Raw genomic sequence first — 22,161 nt, 5'->3', positions numbered from 1 at the left:
TCACTTGTTCTGTATCTGTGAAATTTCGGTGAGAGTGGACATCTCTAATATGGCCATCTCAGAGACAAAGAGCACAGCAGTGAGCACAGCAGCCCCTTCCAACTTCTGTTTGTGAGGGGAAGCCAGTCACAAAAAATGGAAGGTGGCCATAAATGTTAAAACTCAGTTAAGTTAAAACTCAGTTCATACTCATTTAAAACTGAGTATAAAGGTTGCATTTATGCCCAAGGTAAAGAAGAATTATATGAACGCAACAATTTTTCATTTTGTAATGAATTACTAATTTACATTTAGTAATATTCTTCTCCAACTATATGTGGGGGAAAAGGAAACATCCAAACTATAGACTAAGCTTTTCTCGCAGGTTTCTCATCCAAACCTGCATTGTAGTACGGTGTACTGAAGTCCAAAAACAAGCATATTGGCTTGTTACTAGTTATGCCTTATTTAGCATTACTGTTCTACAGCTAGTAAAAAAAGACAAGCGACCATTTATGCTCAGCTAGTTCATGGTAAATGTGTGTAACATAATATGTTTTAATATGCATGATTCCAGTACGTGCATATTTTATGTAGCACATAGCGATGAAATCAGTTGACCTAACAGTGCAAATTGTGGCTCCTCTTTAATTATCTAGATCTAAAAGTTGTAACCCTTGTTGAGACACTGCAGATCCAGATCAAGTGCAGGTTGTATCCTTTAAAGCTGTGCAGGTGTCTGCTACCTGGAGAGGTTGCATTATTAAAGACAAGTTTGAGACCTTAGCGCCCCCAAGTGTTCTTATTTAAGCATGAAGTACAAGATGTAACATTCTCTAACAAACATTAGGGGGCGAGAAAACCTTATCCAGAAGCAGCATTAAATTGTGCTGGATTTTATTTCGTCTTAATCTTTATTCCATGTAGTCACAAACCCGTTCTACACTTCAAGCAAAAGATATAATGCGATTTTTCTCAGCTCACTGTTTGGGTTCCCTTTCATTTGAATAACTAGGTTTCCCTACTTTTTCAATCATGATGTTTGATGCTTTCCATGTTTATTCTTACTTCGTGCCTTTTACTATATTGGTTATATTTATGTTATTTATAGTTATCGTTATTATTTATATTAGTTAGAGTTATATTACAAGAACCAAAATTGAAGTGTAAGGTTTAGAAACTAAATTAAACAATATGGTAACGCAATCTTATATTATTTTTAAATGGTATTTAAGGCGGTGTTGTAGGAAGACAAAATATACTGATAAAATATTGCTGATTGACGGTTTTATTGTGAAAGTCTCAGCGGAAGTGTGAGTTTATTGACTTGGTTTTGATAGTGGTCACACAGACAGGGAATTCGCTGTCAAGAGGGTGGATGCCTAGAGCTGGTAAGCGATGCTTTGATTAACTGAACGCGTACTGTAATAATTTTCTTGTGTTTCACGGTAGCTTGTTTTGTCTTGGCCGCGGTAGTCCCGGCTGTTTTGAGTCTGTGGTGGAGCAGCACCGGGCCGCTTACGTTAGCTGGTGCTTTCTAGCAGCGCTTACAGTCGTGTCGCAGAGAGCTAGCTGGTTTGCTAACGCTAGCTCGCTAAGCTGTGTAGCTAGCTTCATTAGTACTGATGTGTCCATTATCGGACGCACCTTTATTTGACGTGCTTATTTTTCTAAGTCGTGTTAAGCAAAATATTGCAACCCCATAATCGCTAAGACAAGTGTTTTGAGTGAAGGCTCCAGAAGGACTTGACATATTTGTGCAACTGAACGCTCGTATGTACACAAGCCCAATTTCATGTGTGCTGATAAAGCGCATCCGCCTCGGCTAGCGAAGGAGGAGAGGTGGGTTGGCGCTGTCGTTTGTTTCTGTTAACACTGCCCCTTGTTTATATCTGTGCACGATGCTTCAGATTTGATCATCGTCTTGACACTCTTACGTGCGAGAATGATGTAACAAGCCTTAAGCTTTTGTAATAACCTGGATTGACTGGGTGTCCGATAACGGACCTGGGCGTTCTCGGTTTGAAGTTACGCGCTGCAGTCGGTGATCATCCGCCGCACAAAGATGGAATGCAGGCTAACGTTAGAGACAAGCTGGCGACACGGACGTTATTTACGGTTCCTGTGGCTACATACTTGTTTCTGTGCCTTTCTGTGCTCCGGCTTGCTAGCTAACACAAAAGCGAGCGTCTGGTTCTGTGTGGCAGGCGGCTGAGTGTCAAAGACCGGGGAAAGCAAGGGACCTAGTGTGCTGGGTACCCACCGGGGGTGGCATTTCCCCGTCATTCGCTTATCCAGCGTTTGGCGTGTTGATGCCGCGAAAGGCTTTCCGGCGACACCGCGTTTAGGGCGTTAAAAGGCCGTATTAATAGCTGCGACATAGTGTTCCCATGACTTGGGCCATGTCATCCCAGAGTTTCGATGAAACCGGCTAACTGCGCTTGCGGGGATTCTGTTACACCTTCCTGCTAAATAGTGATCGTGTTTGACAATAACCCCCTTACAAAACTAGCTAGTTAGTTGGTTTTCTTCCCCGCTGGGGTTTCAGGATTAAGTAGCAAGCCGTTGTAATAATAGCCCTTGAGTAGCCGTGCTGTGTTTAATAACACGTACAGAGCAGAGCAGCAGTAATGCTGTAGAGGTGTTGAAATCGTATCCTCAGACATGCTATTATGGTCGTTGAATACTCTCCTCTTGGTTTACATTAATTTCGATATATTGACCTTAAATAATCGTACTATAAGTAAAGTAGAAACTTGCACAACTACATTGATGTCGATGTTTTAGATAGTCTCTACAGTACAGAGAAGATGAGTGGAGTTGCATTAATAAATAACGTTGCCCCACTTCTTTGGAGGGGTGTAGCCATCTACAGTCTAGCCAGATGTCTGTCGTTTGAGATCGTGTGGATGTGCTTGTGGTGAAAGTAGAAGCTGTCCTACTGTCTGATCGTGTCTTTGCATAGGATATCGCCTATGATTTGAGATGTCTGTGCGCTGATTGGCTATTCATACGTGCAAGGTTTGCCATGAGCAGCCACTCTGATGAAGACTGATAAAATTGTTGTCATTGCATGATTCATATTTTCTTGCTTGTTAGGTAATAGGGGTGTGCAGTTAATTTGATTTCAATTACAATTTTTGCCTTCCAGGGGCTTTTAAATTAAGATAATTGGTATAAAATCCACTTTAAGGCTCTTCTTTCACCTTTGAGGAGCCTCAGTTGATTCCCTGTTAAGCTCTGTTTGGTTTAGTTTAGTTCAGCTCATGTCAGTTGAATTATAATTAATATTCATGAAGATCAACTTCATTAACGTATTTTCTTGAAGTTTAATAAAACCACTGTTTTTCAGTGGCTTTGTTGACCCTAACGCACACTTTCATCTAATATTGTCCAATAGGTGGTTTAGATTTGTTGCCTTCCAAAGTAAAGATGTTATCATTGAGAAATGCCTGTAAAAGGCTGTGATCTTTTAAACTTTTATTGAAAGTTGTTTTTCACTCAGATGACTGTGTTTGTCACTGGTGTTCAATTATTTTTGTTGTTGCTGTAGTTCTTTATTTTTTGTTAAAGTGAACATGTATGGTAAAGCCAGCACGTTCCTTTTGTGGAGTTTTGCATGCATGTACAACTGTCATTAAAACAACCCTGAACCTTTGTGTTGACATCTGCCACAGCTGTGTCTCTGTGGAAATACATGCTTTGCACTGCAAAATTCCTGTCTGTTTTAAACTCACTTCCTTTGGATAGCCTATGTGCCTGAATGGGCACCATAGCTGGTGGACTAGCACTGAGGCTCCAGTTGTTTTCATACTATTATTTGTTGCCAGTGTTTGTCAACATGTGATATATATGACCAGGAGTGCCATTTTCCTCAGTCTAACTTTAAATCCGGATACATGTATGAGGAAGTCAGCAGTCACAAGATTACTGTTTGCACTTGCATTGGGTGGAGTGCAGGCACTTCATGGGCCTGAATGATATTTCCTTAAACAAAGGAGTTTTATAGTCATTATTGTTCCACGTCAAATTTATGTAGGTGAGTCTTACAGAGACATTTCCACTGAGGGGGAAGTAGGTGATAAACAGGAATTCCTTCATTTTGTGTATTGAGGTTTACTTAAAATTTTTCATTGAGACCAGAAAGATTTGCAGGATGTTATGTAGCCACTAACTACAACTTCCAGAAAGTTGGGAGTCTGTGTTAAATGTAAATACATTGCAGTGATTTGCATTGTGTAGAGTTTGCGTTTTGTACGTAGGATTTAAATCCTGCATTCAGTTGGATAGTTCAAATACTGGAACCGGGAAAAGTTATTGCTTACTGAAAAATGGCTTTTCTAAGCTCAAAACCAATTTTTTAATGGCGATTACTCATGGGACCACATCTGGCTTACATATAGCTAAGGCAAAGAGTCATCTCAAGTAAGGAGCCTTTTTTAATGTAAATGTTTGTATTTTGTTGTTATTTTTGGCTGCATTTGAAACAAATGTAATTAAGCTTAAGTAAATTAACTATAAATTAAAGGTTACTTTTTTCTGGTAATTTTTGTTTAATACATGTAAAAAGTTCCTTGGTAGGTGCTAGCATGTTTGTTTTTTTTTGTTTTGTTTTTTCCCCTGTATATCCAGAAAAAAGTGTGATAAGCAAGCAAAACATTAAAAAAAAAAGTTGGGACACAGCAGTAAAACGCTGACACTAAAAAGCACCTTTTGGAATAGTTAATGGCTAATTTGGTAATTAACAAGTCAGTCACATTATTTTAAATACAAAATGTAAAGTTAATGTACATCAGACAGTGTTTAGTACCTAATATTGATTCCCTGTTGCCATTAGCTGATGCTGTGAGTGTGACATGATTTTGACATATAGATGTCTCTTTGACTTTAATCAAACATGTGAAATTTGGGACAGACTGGACAATTTATATTTCACATGTCTCTGATCATATTAAATAATTTTCAGCTGCAACCCATTTTATTCTGTTACTCTTTTTCCTTTGTGTGGTTTGTGTTTGTATTTTCCTTTGGATGAATAAAACTAACAGTATTTATGTGTGTCAGAGGGCTTGGGTCTACCTCTTTCTCTTACATGGGCTGTTTCAACTCTGTCTGCTAGTGTGTCATGTAGGGCAGGGCAATATGGTCAAAAATATTTATCGTGATATATATTTGAAAAATTGGGATAACAATATAACTGACGATATAATTGATGCAAGACAAAATACTTTACAACTCCACAACTTTATTAGTGCAAAACCCCATTAATGTATTTTCAATTAAACAAGCAGCTAACAAGCATACAGTGCGTATTACTCCGCAAGGCTCCTGACTACAGTAGCCGTAATGCTCTGATAGTCCATCAAGCCGTGCGGCTTCGTAGCTTACAAAAGTCTTACTAAAACAGTTTTTTTGATAAATCTTTGAGCGCCGTGTACCACATAAAATTGGTTTGAGGTAAGTAAGCACAACCAGAATTCATACATAAGGCGCACCAGATTATAAGGGGCACTGTCGATTTTTCAGAAAATCAAAGGATTGAGGGAGGGAGGGGGCTTCTTTCTTGAAATCTCACCCTTGTCTCCTGGGAAACCAGTTTAGCCTTAGTTTGTGGTCAGCTATTTGCCCCTCAGTCAAATGTTCCCAGTGAGAAGCATGACTGTTCATGCACCAGAGATGATCAAATGAAACAAGACTACCATGAAACTCTATAGAGAAACTTCTCTTTATTAATCCCTGCAGAAAATATGCAGCTTAGATGTTGGGATCAGTTACTAAAAATCAAGCAGTGGAGATGGTAAAGATTTTATAGATTGTTGTAAGGTATTTCAGTAGTGAATCAAACATTTGTCCAGTGTTTAAAAGTTCCACAGTCTGCCCCCTGTACCATACCTGCCAATGTATTGTATTGTTTTGAAGCACTCAGTCAGTAAACAGCCTTTCTTTATCCTCTGTGCAAAGGATTGTCATTTACTGAGTTTTGTAACTGTGTGAGAATTTAGAATGATAAAATCTGTGGTGATTTATGGGGTTGCTTTGTTCACTTCAAATCTTTGTTTTGTATTTGCTACGCAACGCTTCAGGAACAGTGAACCGGCTGCTGACAGCAAAGCGTCAGCATTTTGGTTGTTTTTCACATCCTTGATGCCAAGATCTTGTCTTTGAATGTCTTCAAAAGTATGTAACTTAAATGCAAATTGCGATCAACATGCATATTTTATAGTTTTGAGCTTTAAAATTTGTTTTTATTCCCATTTCATTTTGGCTTTTTAAATTCACTTTTGTTTTAAATAGTTTGCAGAATTCTGTTAATTTGTGTTGTTTTGTTTACTTTAGTTTTCATTAGTTTAATTTTTTTATTTATTATAATGTCAATGGTGTTTTTTAGCTAAAAACTTTAAGTTCAGAATATTATTACAATAAAAACAGCTGTGAAAGCAGCTGACTCAGTCACTTCCTCCCACTGTCCAAAGAAATGCATGGGTTAGCTTAATTGGCAATTCAAAGTTGACCGTGTATGTGAATGATTGTTTGTCAGTCTGCATCCCACCTTTAAGCTAATAGCAGTTGAATCGACTCAAGATAATTAATTGGCTGTTGACAAAAGGAATGCATACCAGTTTAATAAATTTATATAGCTTATTTATTTAACAGTGGGTCAGATCAGTACTTGGTATAAGAAGATGCCTTAAGCCATGGTCTCGGGATCGAATAAGAAGTGGTAAAAGCTAGATTGGTGCAGCTATATTAATGATAACATGCGTAGTGCTATACTTGGCTTGATTTTCTTTTACTACCCTTTTACTTACGGCTTCTGTGAAAGCTCTATATATTTTGTCGTTGTGGCTAAATGGGAAAAGCAAATTCTATCTTTCTTTTTGTCTATAAATACAACTCTCATGCTTGGCATTTAACACAACCTGCAATCTCAGTATACAGTCTGCTCAGTTTAGGCTGAGGAAAGCATTTTCATCCCCACAGGTTGCCACCAACCTTTTATGAATGGAACTGACGTCAGAGCCTTTCATCACAGCTCTCACTTTTTGAAACCTGCTGGTTAGGCACAGTAAACATGGTCTATTGTACAGAGTTATTTGAAGAGGGTATTTGAGCTTATTCCGATTGCTTAATGTTGACTGTTGAAAGGTATTTAGGCTTTGTGCAAAAGCTTAGATTAGATCAGATGAGATGGGACTTTTATTTAATCAAATGAAATTAATGCATGCATGTCAGCTGACATCTTGATTCCCCGTTAGACTTTAATAAATTTGGGACATATGCTTTTTGTTTGTTTTTAAGGTGATGGAATGTATTAATATTTAATTAAGTCAAAAGCACATGTTGAAGTCTGTGCAACACAGACCTATGAGGCCTGTGAGTGTGTCCTTTGTGAGTGCAGCCTGTTCACTATTTTTATTGGAGCCATAAGCTACTTACAGTGTGTGTTAGGACACTACAGGTTAGTCTAATATTATCCAGCCAGCTGTATCAGCCTCTTGACTGATATGTCTGAGCAAACTCATAACAGTGGTACTTAAGCAGTAGGAAAGGTTTCACTACTGCTTTATAAAGTGCAAATTCTGCCAAAAAATACAATTTAGCAGAACTGGAAAAGTGTTTAGAAACAGTCTTTTGTAATATCTGAGTATAAAATAAAATGTATTTTTAGTTTCAAGCCAAAAACGGGACCAAAACAGGATTAGTTATGGGAACAAAACCACAACAATCAAAACCCGCAATGCCTAAAAAACAGGGCCAGGATTAAAAAGAAAGAAGACGAAGAAGAAACAGACTATATTGATGGAAAAAAAAGTTGTTATTAATATTAATTTTAAATTGTAGCCAAGACCTTTATTTTTCTCTTCCTCTTACAAAGTCATGCAGCTGCATGTGCAAGTGTGCATGTGTGTGTTTTTTCTGTGTGCTGGTATGAGGACACCAGGGCTGCCACAATACTCTCCTTGTGCTCTGTGGGCAAGAGGAGCCTGGCTCAGCTCCTATCACACAGTTGCTCACGGCACTTGTCCTGTCATTCGGACTGACCTCCTCGACCTGTCTGCCGATTCTCAGACTTCACTGTGACTTATCTGCTCTTTGGAATGTCTTCAGTAAAACACACAGCGTAAACTTTGCCTTCCATTTCAATTAGCGCATCATTTTTTTAAACATGCACTTTTCATGTTTACATTACATTTTGTGGAGATGTTTTGCAGCATATCAGTTTTTCTGGCCCATTTTTCTATACTCGTATGAACCCACATTAAGAGTGTTCTTGGGGAAATGCATTCCTTTGCTTCATTGGCAACAGATGTAGAGGAGGACATTTTTTTACTTTGCGCTGAACCTTTTGGAGTGTCTAAAAACGGGGCAGTGTGGACTTTCAGGGCAGCTGTTTTGCCCATGAAGGCCGAAATAGACTTCATGAGAGAACTAATGTCGGGCCTGTGGCTAGAGCATCAGAGGGCTTGTGTTTGCCTCCCAGTGGCAGATGGATAAGGAGCTGTCAACATGGGTAACAGCTGCCCCATCTACAGCTATTAAGCCACCTAGCTTTGAAGTAACAGTGACACAAATATGGCAGAGTATCCAAAAGTAACTGCTGTTATGAACGCCGGTATATCCTGAAGGTTGCATAAATTAACACAAGGGTGTTTTAATGTTGCAAAACCTATAGAGAAATTTGTGTATTGAAACTGAATAAAATAAAATGCAGATCCCTGCCAATAGTCAAGTAGAGCTGATCAGTATGAATATCTGTTACAATACAAGTGTAGCCCAGACAGTATTATTTAAGTAGTTGTGGCATTTCTGAATTACTATCAGTATTTCAAGGATTTGTTTTTATTATACTACCTCATTTTTAAGGTAGTCCTTTGTAAGCAGTTGTTTGGCCAGCAGGTTGTAAAGACAGGTACCATGACTTTACTACATGCCCAGTGGCATACTTGGCTTGAAGTTTTTGTTACTGGCGACAGGGAGCTTGCTCCAGGAAACCTAAACCCCCTTCCTGTTGAAGTTGAGCAGCTGACATGTACGGCGAGTGGGGAAGTAGGGCTAACATTAGCCCTAAGCGGCTCCTGCTGGAGGAAGGACACTAAAGTGGGCTGGCAGAACTCCAGTGCATCCGGAGGGACGCTCTTATCACACGTGTTTGTTTGGGTGCAATCTCTAACACACTGTGCCCTGCAACAGGAGGCTGTCAGCCAACAGAGCTACCCTAAGAAGCCAACAGACCTCATTAATATTGATGCCGTGTCTGCTTCTCTTGGGATATCCTCTGCCTGCAGAGTTTTGTTGCCAGGAAGGAAATGTAGACCATGAACACTCTCTAATAATGTCACTTTGTTGTTTGGGCTGAATTGAGTCTGACTTACAGCACTCATTTAATGTGTGGTTACTTTTGTTGTTCACAGCCCTAAAAAAAAAAAAAACAAGAAAAAAACAAAACAAAAACACAACTACTGAACACTGGTATAGAATGATGGGCCTGCCAAATAAGATGACATTTACTGACATTGGCTGAAAAATATAGTGTGTCACCAATTTTAAGCTGGCTAAATGATTTTAACTGTGCTAGATAGTGTGACGAAGCTATTCACTTTTTTTTTTTTTTAAGTGAAAGATAATAGAACCACATTCTTTATACTAGGCTCAGATTAATACCATTGTGATTGTAGGGTAATCTCAATAGTATGAAGTTAATTGACAAAATTTTTTATTTGAATCAGCATTTTTTCTTCTTCATTTTTTTCCACTATCACTGCTTTTTTTTTTTGTTAAAGGAAGTGAAACTCTTAAGATTAAGCATATCTTATGACACTGTCCTGGGCAACATCTAGAGCTGAAGTGCGAAGTGGCATATAGACGTTAGGCTGACTCCAAAAGGGGGTCAGTCAACATAAGCCCCCTTTTCCATTAGTACCGACATGGATCGACTTGCCACAGTTTGCCATATTTATCAGGGTTTTCCATTACTTTATTGTACCTGGTACATAGTACAAAAATAGTACCTGCTTGGCCATGATTCCAAAGTGATCTGAGCAGGTACTGAAATGTGACGGCAGACTCCGTGGGACTGATTGGCTGGTTAGTGGCGTCACTCGATGAGTCATGAGAGCATCTCTTTCACGAGAATAAGTCTGACGAAAAGCCACAGATCGAGTAGCAGGTTTATCATCACCTTGACGTCGACCTTTGTTGTAGCTAATTATGTCACGGAACACTCAGCTGTATTGCTATAATGACGACCACACACATTAGGTGGTATTCGATTGTAATTGAAAACCCGACGATTTGAGTAGGGGCAAATGGAAAAGGGGCTATAGACTCAGCTTTAAAATTCAAAGAATTTTTTTACTATTGGTTGTATAGGTTCCCAATTTTTAACTACTTAGATGAGGGTGATTTTTCTTATTATCTTATTAAATTTTTTTTTTAAACTCTTCCAACTCCACCTGGATTATTGACTTAACAGTTGCTTTGATTGGCATGTGTCTTAACACAGGGAGCTGAAACCAATAGGTGTCTTGTACTTAGCTCACCAATTACTAGATAGCTAATCAAGCCAAGTAGTGTTGGCTGATAAATAACCACTCCATGTGCTTGTCCAAATAAAGGAAATTGCAGCTAAAAAAACAACAACAACCTAGCATCGCTGCAGCCACAAGTGTTCCCTTCAGGTGGATTTCAAAGAACTGCAACTGAAATTAATTCATTTAAATACATCCATGTTGTCTCCAGCTACCTGGGTCCGTATCCACAATAGGGTATAATCACTGCTTAAGAAACGATGTCCAGACTTCTCTCAGCCTTGGCCTCCAACTTTTCTGGTTGGTAACTGAGACATTCTCAAGCTAGCCAAGAGACTGTTTCTTTATTTTGACCTGGGTTGGACATGTTTGCAATGCCTCACCTCAGAGACCTCCAGGAGGCCCTCCCGAATGACTGAGGTCCTCATCCTATCACTAAGGAGATTCAGGAGGCGGGAACAGACACAGTTTATTTCTGCTGTTTGAATCTGCAGTCTCATTCTTTTAGTCATAACCCACAGTTTGTGAGGGAAGTAATGCAGATTGACAACTCAGTGAATAGCTTTGCATTCAGATTGTCCTTCAATAAAGCAAACTGGTGCATCTATAGCACTGTAAATGCTAGACCAATCCACGGGTTAACCTCTTACTTTACTTCTCTGCTATTTGTAAACAAGAACCCTGAGATACTTGACTTCCTCTATTTGAGGCAGCAAATCTAAAGAGGAAAAAAAAGAATAATTTCATGAAGATTAAATATATCCAACCTTTGTTTTTCCAAACCACGTTCCTAAAGCTGTGTAACTGCTGTCCACAATTAGTTTTAATTGTTTCCAGCTGTGTCCTGGTCCTTTACGTCATGCTGTGTTACTAGCAAGCTAGTTTTGTTCGCTGTGGTTTCCTCACCGACCTGTTTAGTATATTCATCAAGTTGTTTGAAAGAAGACTAATCTTCCACCCATCATTTAGCCAAAAATAGTGTGAATGTGTGGAACAAAAGTAGCCAGCTCTGGGTTAGCCGAGCTTAGGTTTCACATTTACTTTGTAGAAGCTTATATCCTATTACTTATGTCAACTAGCAGGCATTGTGGGCACCTGGCAGATTCTCACTGTGCCAGTAATCCCTGGGATTTAGAGCCCTGCTGCACTGTTGCCCTAGTTAGCTGCTCTTAACCACTATAGACAATCACATACATAAAATTAGATTTGCTATTCCTTCATCAAATACTTCCTAGAGAAAAGTTTTATTTGTTTGTTTTCCTGAAAGAGAGCGTATCTACAATGCCTTGAATTTATCTGCATAACTTTGTAGGTGGTAGTATAATTGATATTTTTGTACCACAACTAGATCTGAAAATTTGGTTATTTTTCAGGAAAGAAATTATGAAGTAATGACAAATAATCATTAATTCAGGCCTCTAAAATGAAAGGATTTCCTGCTTTTCTTTGTTATATAACCCTGCAACCCAAACATTTCTGGTCTGTTTTAGAGCTTGAACAAATAATTGGTTAATTGAATATATAGTATAATAAAGTTAATTGCATTACGTTCTTGATACAGATGTGGGGTATTAGATCTTTGAATAAGCACTGACCACTTTAAATGTACAGCCAAGCTCCTGACTGGTCATCCTAGTTATCCCTGCAGTGTTTGTCTTGTGGTAATCACCCAGTTTTGTTTAGGAAAAGGTTGGCGTTAACATATTTCACTGAATCTTTGTCAATTGTAAACATGCAATACTTGCTGAACAAGTGTTGGAGATGAAACCTCACTGACTACGATGTACATTTGTGTGGTTGTTTTTAAGTAAGGTGTCCTTGTAGCAAATTTTCAAAATAATAGCTGAAAGACTAACTACTGTAATGTAAGGGTTAAAAAAATTGAAAGCACATTTCCCTTGTCCCTTCAAGAGGAGGTCAGTAGTTTCCCTTGGCTCTGTCTCTCAACTCAGTGGCCCGGGACAGATAAGGGTGGGCTGATTTTTGCTGGGCGTCCCCTCTGTTTGTGAAAGGAAGTGAGGTTTTGAAGGTCAGGCGAATGTTGGCGGAGATGCGTAATGGAAGCTACCCTGTATGTGGGACTACCACACAGCTGCTAAACCTACAGTGACAGCATCCTGGATGTGTTACCTAGCTGGGAATAATATTTTTTTTTATCTGCGGTTCCTGTTTCATTCCAAAACATAATTGTTTTCAGTGTGATGTTACAAGATAACAGTCAGATTTCTGCCTGGTATATGGAAAGCTGTTTCATGAAGAAAATGGTCGGTCAGGATCATGTTCAGTGTCCTATTGACTTTATTGTCATAAAGAGTGTCTGTTTTAGTCTTTAGTGCCACATAGCTCTCTGCAAGTGCATAGCTAAGGGACTGGTTTAATGGGAATGTATTCTTTGTTCCTTCCTAAAACACTGCGACCTAAGATGAGAAAAAGGTTATTTTACACCTGCGGATTTAAGGCATGTTTCTTTTGGATCAGTTTACATGAAATGTTTATTTATTTAACTTATATGATTCCAGATTATGTTTAGTATTGTTTTATTGTCAGGAATCTTATTAACTGTGGTTTGTCTTGAGACCTTCTAAATTACGAATCTTCTGACAGTCACAAGCTAGAAGAGAAGTGAGGCCAAATCCACTTTAATGTTAACAATATAAAATATTATATTCCTAATTCAGTGAAAAGGCCAAAGGGAGATGGAAAAGTCACACAGAATGAGAGTATTGTGACTCCTACTACGTGTAGCTCAACAGACCCCGCAGTGTCTTCCAACAATGGCTTCATGCAGGAATTTCTGTCTGCAGCTGTGTACTGCTAAACCAGACACTGCCAGAGATTCTTTGCACAGACGCTCAGTGAGGTATGGTATTAGTAATCGTCTAGAAATGTACAACTAAAGCACAGCTCTTTACCAAACTGTAATACAATATTAGCAGCAATTTCAGGGAATTGTGGCTGATCGCATCCTTCCCAATCCGTTTTCGAAAATAAAAGCCTTTGAGTGTCACTTCTGGTTTACAACACATAATGGGTAGTACAACTTTATGGTTGTGGTTTGATATCACTGATTGGATGTCACAGCAACTGAACAAAACTAAAGCAAATATTTTGTGGCTTGCATATTGTATTGTAAAGTATACATGCTTTCTCTTACTGCTTTCCTTGTCACTATCCAGTAAAGGTTTCATACTAGAATATTAGTTGTTGTTTGAAGGCACATTACTTGACAGTTTATACCTCCGCCATTCTATGTACTAATCCTAAAACTTTGGAAATCAGCTGAAATTAGCCATGTTTTGATTTTTGTAGAGCAGCCAGTTTATTTTAGGTTGTCACAGTAAAGCCGTTGAAATTAAGCTCATCCTTCCTCTTTGACATGATGTTAACACTCTTCTGTGTCTCTGCCCTTTCCTCCCTTAGGAAATGACCTAGAGGCCTTACAGATACATTTGTGCTTTTGTCGCTCTAATCTGCATCCGCAGAGAACAGCGAGATTTGGAAGCACACTTGTTTCCGCGGTGAGTAATATCTACCTCAGCCAGCAGACGGGGAGAAACCGGGAAGCTGCTGGAGACTTCTGACAGGCAGACAGAGCTATCAGCTGGCCGCTTGCTCACTGCCTGCCGTGTCCTGCTTTGTGAAGAGGATTTGAGACGGACTGGATCTGTCTGCCCTTCGCCTCCCACTGCTCCTCTGCCAGCCACTGCAAAAGAAAAGACGAAGCCACATCCTCTGATTCCAGCATTTACTTGCTTGTGTGTTGTTTTCTTTTTAAATTGCCATTTTCCTTCCGTGCTGTTGACCAGTGTGTCATTTTCCTCGGATTCATTTTTGCTTTCAGCTTTTAAAGGAATTTTCTACTTTTACTGGCTGAAGCTGGTATAGGTTTATATATGTAAATACATAAGTGTATATACTCTGCATACTGTATGAAGGATTTTCCCCCCCATTCTGAAGGAAAGTTAATGCACTTTAAAACTCGGCTGTAATACTTTCCTCCTCTATTATGATCATTTTGTTTGAAGCTGAAAACAGAGTATCTGGAGCTGTGTCTTTGCTGTTTTTTAAGCTAGGCATGATGAGTTTGCAGCAGGGCTGCATGTGAGTATTTTACTCAGCCTGTCGGTTTTTGATCACCCTTCGGCCTCACCCACTTCTAAGTTGCCTCTCTACAAGGCATACTGAGATGAACCTCTGTGAGGTAGAATCCTTGAGCTGTCTTTATACCTAACTTGAACAGTTTCAGGGCCGTTGAATTTGGTGGGGGGTTTTTTTCTAAAAAGGACAAGAACACTTTGTGAGGAAAAAGAAACTACAAACAGGAGCTTCCGGTGCTGTTGCACCACCTATGTATTGTTGTAGTGCGCAGGAAAGTAAAATGGACTACAAGCGTCGCTTTTTGCTCGGCGGGTCCAAGCAGAAAGTGCAACAGCACCAGCAGTACCAGATGCCTGAGCTAAGCCGGACCCTGAGCGCCTCTCTGGCCTCCTCTTGCTCTGCCTCTTCACCCATGGGCACTGGGGTAGGCATGTCTGGCAGCTGCCACCCACCTCCTTCTGGCACCTCTACCGCTGTTGCCGATATCCAGCAAGGCATCTCAAAATATTTGGATGCTCTCAACGTGTTCTGCCGGGCCAGCGCCTTCCTAACAGACCTGTTCAGCAGTGTGTTCAGGAACTCTCACTATTCCAAAGCAGCTATGCAACTGAAGGACGTGCAGGAACACGTCATGGAGGCCGCCAGCAGACTGACAGCAGCAATAAAGCCTGAGATCGCCAAGATGCTGATGGAGCTGAGCGCTGGAGCCGCCAACTTTAAAGACCAGAATGACTTCAGCCTGCAGGATGTTGAGGTAAGTCTCCAAATCACACGCAGTCTTACTACGTGAACTTTTAAAGTCCACATGGTTCACAAAGACAACGTCAGATTGTTTTGACTTCAGTAAAAAACTGCTACAAAGAAATTTTAAATTTTGTTAACTAAGCTCACAAGCTGGGGTACTAAAGTTAGCCATGACATACTTTATCATATTCATGCACTCTGGAGAGGGTGCTAAGATGCTTAGCTGGTCTCTGTTAGAATGCTGGCTTCATGAATCAGAGTTTCCTGGCTCAAATAACATTCTAATTCTCAATGTTAAGCTGGTGTCAAGATCTGAGGGTGAGGTGTGAAAAACACTGCGGATGTGAGAAGAAAAACAGTTTTTGTCACAACATCTTTCACCAGCACTAAATTTGTTGAAGTGCACAATGGTTAATGCTGGCTGCAGCAGAGGTGTTCCTTATGTAAGTTTAGTAAAGGGTCTGTAGACTGTTATCCAAAGGCTCACTGCTAATGTCATTATCTTGCTGTCTTCTTTTTGTATGTCTCCCACATTGTCTTTTATTTTTTTGCTGTAACAGTCCGGTGCTATGTATACACACACACAGTGGTGTGACAGATTTGTCATAGCAAGATTCATCAAACAGCATCCTGATCTGCATCTGTCTTATCTTGAATAAAAACAGTGTTTCTGCTCAAGAGAGTTGAGGACTCTACAAAAGAGGAAATACATGAAGTCTATTGGAGACTAATTAAACTGTCAATCCAAAAAATAACAGCATACAAATCCTATAGTTCTTATAAAAACCTGTTCAACTTTTTGTATGAAATCTAGGCTCTGTTTGAGAAACTCTCAACTCAAGCCAGGTTCTTGCACACAGGTTAAATAACTTGCATTACACCTTTCAGGACACAATGATTAAAAAAAATGGCAAGACTAAACAGGTGCTTGTGTTTGTAATGGATAATAATCATCGGTTGATTATGGAAAATAAGGTATTTATCGTCGCAATTCCAGTTTTCAATTTTGCTGTAATTGTGTTGTCATAATAGTGTCTTCAAGGGTGCTGTGAGCATCGAGTAACTGAATCTTAATCTCTGCACCACACCCAAGCAGAAAAAAGCCCATATTTCCTAATGTTTACTGTGCCTGCTTCTTTAACCTGCATTGAATGCACATTTGTGAGCCCGTGGAACAACCTGTAAAAAATCATTGTGGCAAGGACATTCAGACCCAAGTACACACAAAATTGTTTCATGGGAGAAAACACTTATACTTAGTAGTAGACTAAAAGTTAGAGAAAGCAAAAACTTGAATGGATAAATTTAAGATTTCCCATAAAAATGTTGGATCCATACGAGAGCCATTTGAAACAGCTGATCGCATTCGTCAGTAACATTGTAGTTTGAATGTGTTTAACTGAAATTTGTGGCATTTCCGTTACATGCATCATTCGTAACATTGCACACACATGCTGTCCGATTAATTTGCAGTATGTGTATAATGTTAGCAGTGGTAACACCAACAGCCTTCTTTATTTGCAGCTTAACATCCGAATGTGGTTACACATTGCGCCAATGCTTATTCACCAGCTTGTTTCGAGACAGCCCTCATCCAACTGTTCATTTTCTAGATCAGAGTACTGCAGATTAGCACCGGCTCCTGGGGCTGTCATTCATCTTACTTTCTGCTTCCTGATGGTGGCTGTGTAACAATTTAGCATCTTAGGTGTTGTGTATTAATTAAATATCAATGATTAGTGTAACTCAGTAATCAGTATTTCTATTGCTGAATAGCAAGAGTAGCAGTGTTTAAACATCTAGTCGGGGTTTTTGTGGTTTGTGTAAAGATATTTTTATAGACTACACACAAATATTGGCAGAACTTAGACCAAGACTAGTTAAATTTCCATACATTGCAGTGTGCCACAAATGACTTTGTATAGTTAAATACAACACTATAAAGCAAAAATTATGGGGATATTACTCAATCTATGCTACATGATAATACTTTATCATGTAGTAGGAGAGCTGCTACATTGCAGCGGCCAAGACACTGGAGGGCCTGCAGAACCTCAGTGGATGTGGCTGAGCCCAAAACAGGAAACACTTTTGCACCACAGTCGGTAAATCTGACTCTCTGTGGTCTTGGATATGCACAGATGAATATTAGAGGAAGCCCAAGTCTGTGAAAGTTTAGACCGCACAGCTTGGCACTCACATGTGCTGTCTAGCCTCAGGCATAAAAGGTACATTTGTTAAAACATTGAGAGAAACGTACTAATATTTTACTTTACAATGGCCTTTTTTTCCCAGTGTGTCAAATACATTGATCTCAGAGAAAACACTCTCCACAATAATGTTATGGTTGTAAAATGAAGTATAATGTCCCATCTGAACAAAAATATTTGAGGTAAGTAATCCAGTAAGACTGTCCAGTATAGTTTTTAGTAAATATTTTTTAATTTTAGGACAGTATTTAGAAAAGTCCAGAGTTATCAGATTAAAGTGTACAGCATACGTGCATGGGTTTGTGATGAGTCATCTGCGGCTCATGTTTGTGTTTCGGTTTTGCATTGTTTTTAACAAAATATCTCTACTATCGGCCATGGTGTGCTTTGGTAGAAAAGAATTCACTATACTCAGATTAGACTTGTTTAGACCCAGCTCGTGATAATTGCAGCTAATTCAGTCTGTCTCGTACAATGTGTTGTGTTTGTGACTGTTGAGGGGATTTTCCTTTGTCTGCATGACTCGAGGAATGCTTTTTGGCAGTTCGAGTTATTATGAGGTCTTCAAAAAGAACCAAATGCATTTCTGGTTTTGGAGAGTTGTGGTATGTGAAGCCCCCCCTTCTTTCCCTTGCTCACATCTTCTTCTCCTATTTCTTTCTTTTTTTTGCCCCCAGGCCTTTTTTCACCCCCTGGTTTGTTTTGTAGACCAGGTCTACAAAACAAACTTTCTTTTTCCAAACCACAGCAGAGCTTTCTGAGCAGTCAAAGTGAGTCTGCTGCCAAATATGCATGAAATTGTCACGGTTTGTTTGGAGGCTGTTTGCTGAGCTTGTAAGTTTAAACCGCAGAGCAGAGACCAGAGGCAGATGGTGAAGTCCTCGCAATCAGAAAGACCTTCATGGCTGTTTAAGTCAGACGACTGAATAAGCACTCTCAACTCTGTGCACAATGGAAACACTGGAAAAACACCACCTTGGTCTTCAACTGTTAAAAACACGCTGAGGATGAACCTTTCAACACGGTTAAAACTAGGGACGTGGACAACATGCACCATACAGTCTTTCATGAGCGGGATTTTAATTTAAAAAAAATGTCTACAGTCAGCCTAAACAGATGCGCAACAGTTAGTTTGTAACGAAATATGGCATATCCTGCTGCTCACATGTTGGTGTAACAACATTTCTGGACGTCCTTCTGTTTCCAGTTCAAACCAAAACAGATTAAAGGTTTAAAATAATGTATGAGAGCAAGCAGACTGACAATCTGATGTCCCTGATAAGGTGTGACGAAAAGTATAAGCTGGCATACACAGATGTAAACAATACAGGATTTAAAACATCAAAGAGCTAACTTAAAAAAAAAGCAAACTATATGATTTATAAGATCTCTACAAATATTAGATTGTAATAAATAAATGATGGAGCATTGCAATCTGCTACCTCTGCTGCAGGTTCTGGTTAGAGTGGCCTCTAGGTCATAGCAGGTCTCCAAAGCAGAGCAAGATCCACTGTCACCGCCTGCAGTTTAATACAACACCAAGATGGCCAGCTTGGTAGCACTTCAAACTTTTCAAAATAAAAGTGGCATCAGTTGTGGGTGGTGTCTTTCTTAGATGAATTTAAAAGATAAGTCAGTTTAACATTTCTGAATGTTTATCAAATATTCTTGGGCAGTCCACCCAAGTTAAAATCCATTGTTATTACGGTCAGTATGTCAGATTGGGCAGTTAATAAAGTTATTAAATCTTGGCTTTTTCACAATTGAGAGAAATGGCAACGTTCATGTTTTAATCAATTATACTTGCCGTTTTTGACAACATGCCTGTTTTTTCAGAAAAGGCGCGATAGTAATTTAGTAAGTAAAAGAGTGTAAACAAACAATAACAACCAAAGAAGTGTGTATGATAGAGGCTGGCACTCTATGTAACAGTTAGACCAAGCTTAATCTGCAATATCAGTTTCGTTTTACACAACGGAGACCGTTCTGCTCAAATCTGACAATTTAAGAGAAAGCATTGGAAATGAAGTATTTTTTTCTGTCAGATCATAATGGCCATTTTTATCTCTTCATTTTCACAGCTGACATCATCCTGATTGCGTCAGATCTGCTAATATTTACTCTGAACCCAGCATTAGACCTCAAGAAAAAATAAAATGTCTCTATATGTGCTCGGCACGATACTTTATATATCTCTCTTAGCCTGATTGTTGTGCCATTTAAAGGTAAACCCCATTTTAACCAAACTATGAGATTATATTGGATTATTTTGTTCTGCTTATTTAGCTGATGAAGTTCCATCCACATGACTTTAGAGTCCCGCAGAACAGCTGTTTTAAGTTTTTGAAATACTAGAATATCTAATAGGCCACTTCTGAGAAATGTAGGGGTCAGGATAATTGTGACCTTCCTGTTTCTTAGGAATGATTGTGTAAGGGAGAAGATACAGGAAAAAAAAGAAGTGAAAAGCAAGGGAGAAAGCAAAAAAGAAATAAAGCATGACCAGTGACATTAATGAACAGAGGTAGGCTGCTTGTTTTCTTTTGTAGATCAGACAGCAGTGCAACCCCACTATGTAAGCATCTGGTTGTTATAATAGCTTCACTCTCCTTTTACCCAGAAAAGGTCTGGACTTCAGGAACTCTACTCTCCCAGATCTGGTGTGGTGATTGTGCAGGTGTTCTCAGAAAATAGAAGTATAAATGTTGATGATTGATTCATGATTCGCCTTGTTTGGTTCTGAGGGAGGCCAGCATCAGCTTGGCTCTGCTGCACTCACTATTTCTCATATTTTCCATGACTGTGTGGGATACTGCACAGCCAATCACATGTGTTATCCATTATCTTGTGCTTTAGCCATGTCCTCATTTTTTTTTCTTTGCTTGATTATAGCAGCCTTTGTAGCAGAGTAGTTTTTGATTTTGTTGTCAGCATGTACTCATTTTGTTATCTTCATTAAGATATGCTGGTAATATCTACCTCAGCCCTCATTATCAGGCTGCGTGTGTTTGTTATGTTATTTTTCTGTTTGGCAAACATACTATATCTCCATTGAATAATTGACCTCTGATTAGTTGCTTCAACAGCAACAACAGGTGTTTCTCATGTAGTGTACCCTGGAAATGAGCCCGTATTTATCAGATCTCCGACTGAAGGTGGCAGGGGGATAGGCATCATATTATCCTACATAGTTTAGTGGATCTAAGAGTTTTGGCATGAACTTGCAGTTATGGATTTCTTTTTGAGGACTGTAGCGACAGAAGTGTTGGGCTCTCTACCTTTTGCTGGTAAGTTGGAGTTCACTGTCGACTTTTGTACAGTTTTTATTGGCCTCAAAGGATAAATGTTGCTCATTTCAGTGACCCAGTAATGATTTTTCCCAGTACTACCATAAAGGTTTCCCAGTTAAATATCCAACAGATTGTCAGTAGATTGCTTTGGAATTTTCTATAAATATTTAAGTCCCCCAGACATTCTAATTTAGTCTAATTTAACTCATTCTATTTTTTCCTCTGACTTCTCACTTTGCACCACCAGCAGATTGAAATATAACAACACCATCTCCCTGATACATCAATGGGGAACCATGAATATCTTTGTGATGAGGGTTGTTCAGAATGTATATATGTAAATGTGTATTTGCAAAATTGAGAACTTACTTTAGTGTGGCAGCATTTAGAACTAAGCAAAGACTGTGATGATGCATTGTCATTGTAAATATAAGCATCTTAGCATACTGACATTAGTTTTTTAGTCTAGAGCAGAGCTGTGCCATATAATATCTCAGAGCCACAAGTTTTCCTCTGAACTTTTCTTGTTTCTTTTCAGTCCAGGACCAGCTTGTTGTTATTTTAGTTGCATTACGAGGAACAGATTAAACAAACCACATGATATACTGACATGATCAACTTTCAGACAGGATACTGACTCTGAGTCACAGAGAAAGTTCTTGTTTAGTAGTTTTCTTTTCTTTTTCTTTTCTTTTTCTTTTGGTGAGCTTTCATATTGCTTGTTGCACACTATATAATAAAATGTTTCTTTCATACTTACAGGGGTTTTCCTGGCTCAGAATGTTCAGTGAGTTGCATTACTTTCTCTGAACTGTAATTAAAAAAAATGTAGTTAAAAAATTGTTGGGAAAGGTAGGTTCTCTAACTTGTTATGCTTGTTATAAGTATACTCATTTTATAGTTCTACCTCAGGCTTGCTGTGGTAGAACTTTATTTATCCAGTGCGCACACTGACTCAGAAAACATGTTGACATCTATAATTTTAAATGAGATTCCCAGAATACAGTCAGTGCCCGAAGAACTGAAAAGTCTTGCAATCAGATTTTTATTTTTAATATAGAAAATGAGCCAGGAAGATGTAGACCAATTAAAATAAGTTGAAACTGAGTTGCATCAGTAATTGGGAGGTATAGAAAAATTCAAACTGGTACTAATCAGAGCCTCATGGTGTAAGGTGTGATGATTCTTCAGTCTAAATATAAAAGCACATGTTTCAGTGTGTTTTCGCCTCAGCAAACAGTTCATCGGTGGAAATCAGAGTTTGTGCCAGCTCAGACTCTGCAAAAGACACTGCTTAACAGCCTCTTAGTA

The 22,161-nt window shown here is 39.0% G+C and overlaps 1 protein-coding gene across 1 annotated transcript in view; it reads left to right on the top strand.

Moving 5' to 3' along the window:
- Positions 1 to 1,305: 1,305 nt before the first annotated feature.
- garre1 (granule associated Rac and RHOG effector 1) overlaps positions 1,306 to 22,161 on the top strand; it is a 38,724-nt gene continuing 17,868 nt past the window's right edge. The window contains exons 1-2 of the mRNA XM_006779757.2: positions 1,306 to 1,370; positions 13,929 to 15,360. Of these exons, the coding sequence (XP_006779820.2) occupies positions 14,857 to 15,360 (504 nt within the window). The 5' untranslated portion in view covers positions 1,306 to 1,370; positions 13,929 to 14,856. The remainder of the gene's footprint in view (positions 1,371 to 13,928; positions 15,361 to 22,161) is intronic.

This window comes from Neolamprologus brichardi, chromosome 1, assembly GCF_056152115.1.
Source record: "Neolamprologus brichardi isolate AB-2024 chromosome 1, ASM5615211v1, whole genome shotgun sequence".
In the NCBI taxonomy this organism is placed as follows: domain Eukaryota; kingdom Metazoa; phylum Chordata; class Actinopteri; order Cichliformes; family Cichlidae; genus Neolamprologus; species Neolamprologus brichardi.
The sequence above is the reverse complement of the archived record's forward strand: the minus strand, read 5'-3'. Positions and strand labels throughout refer to the sequence as shown.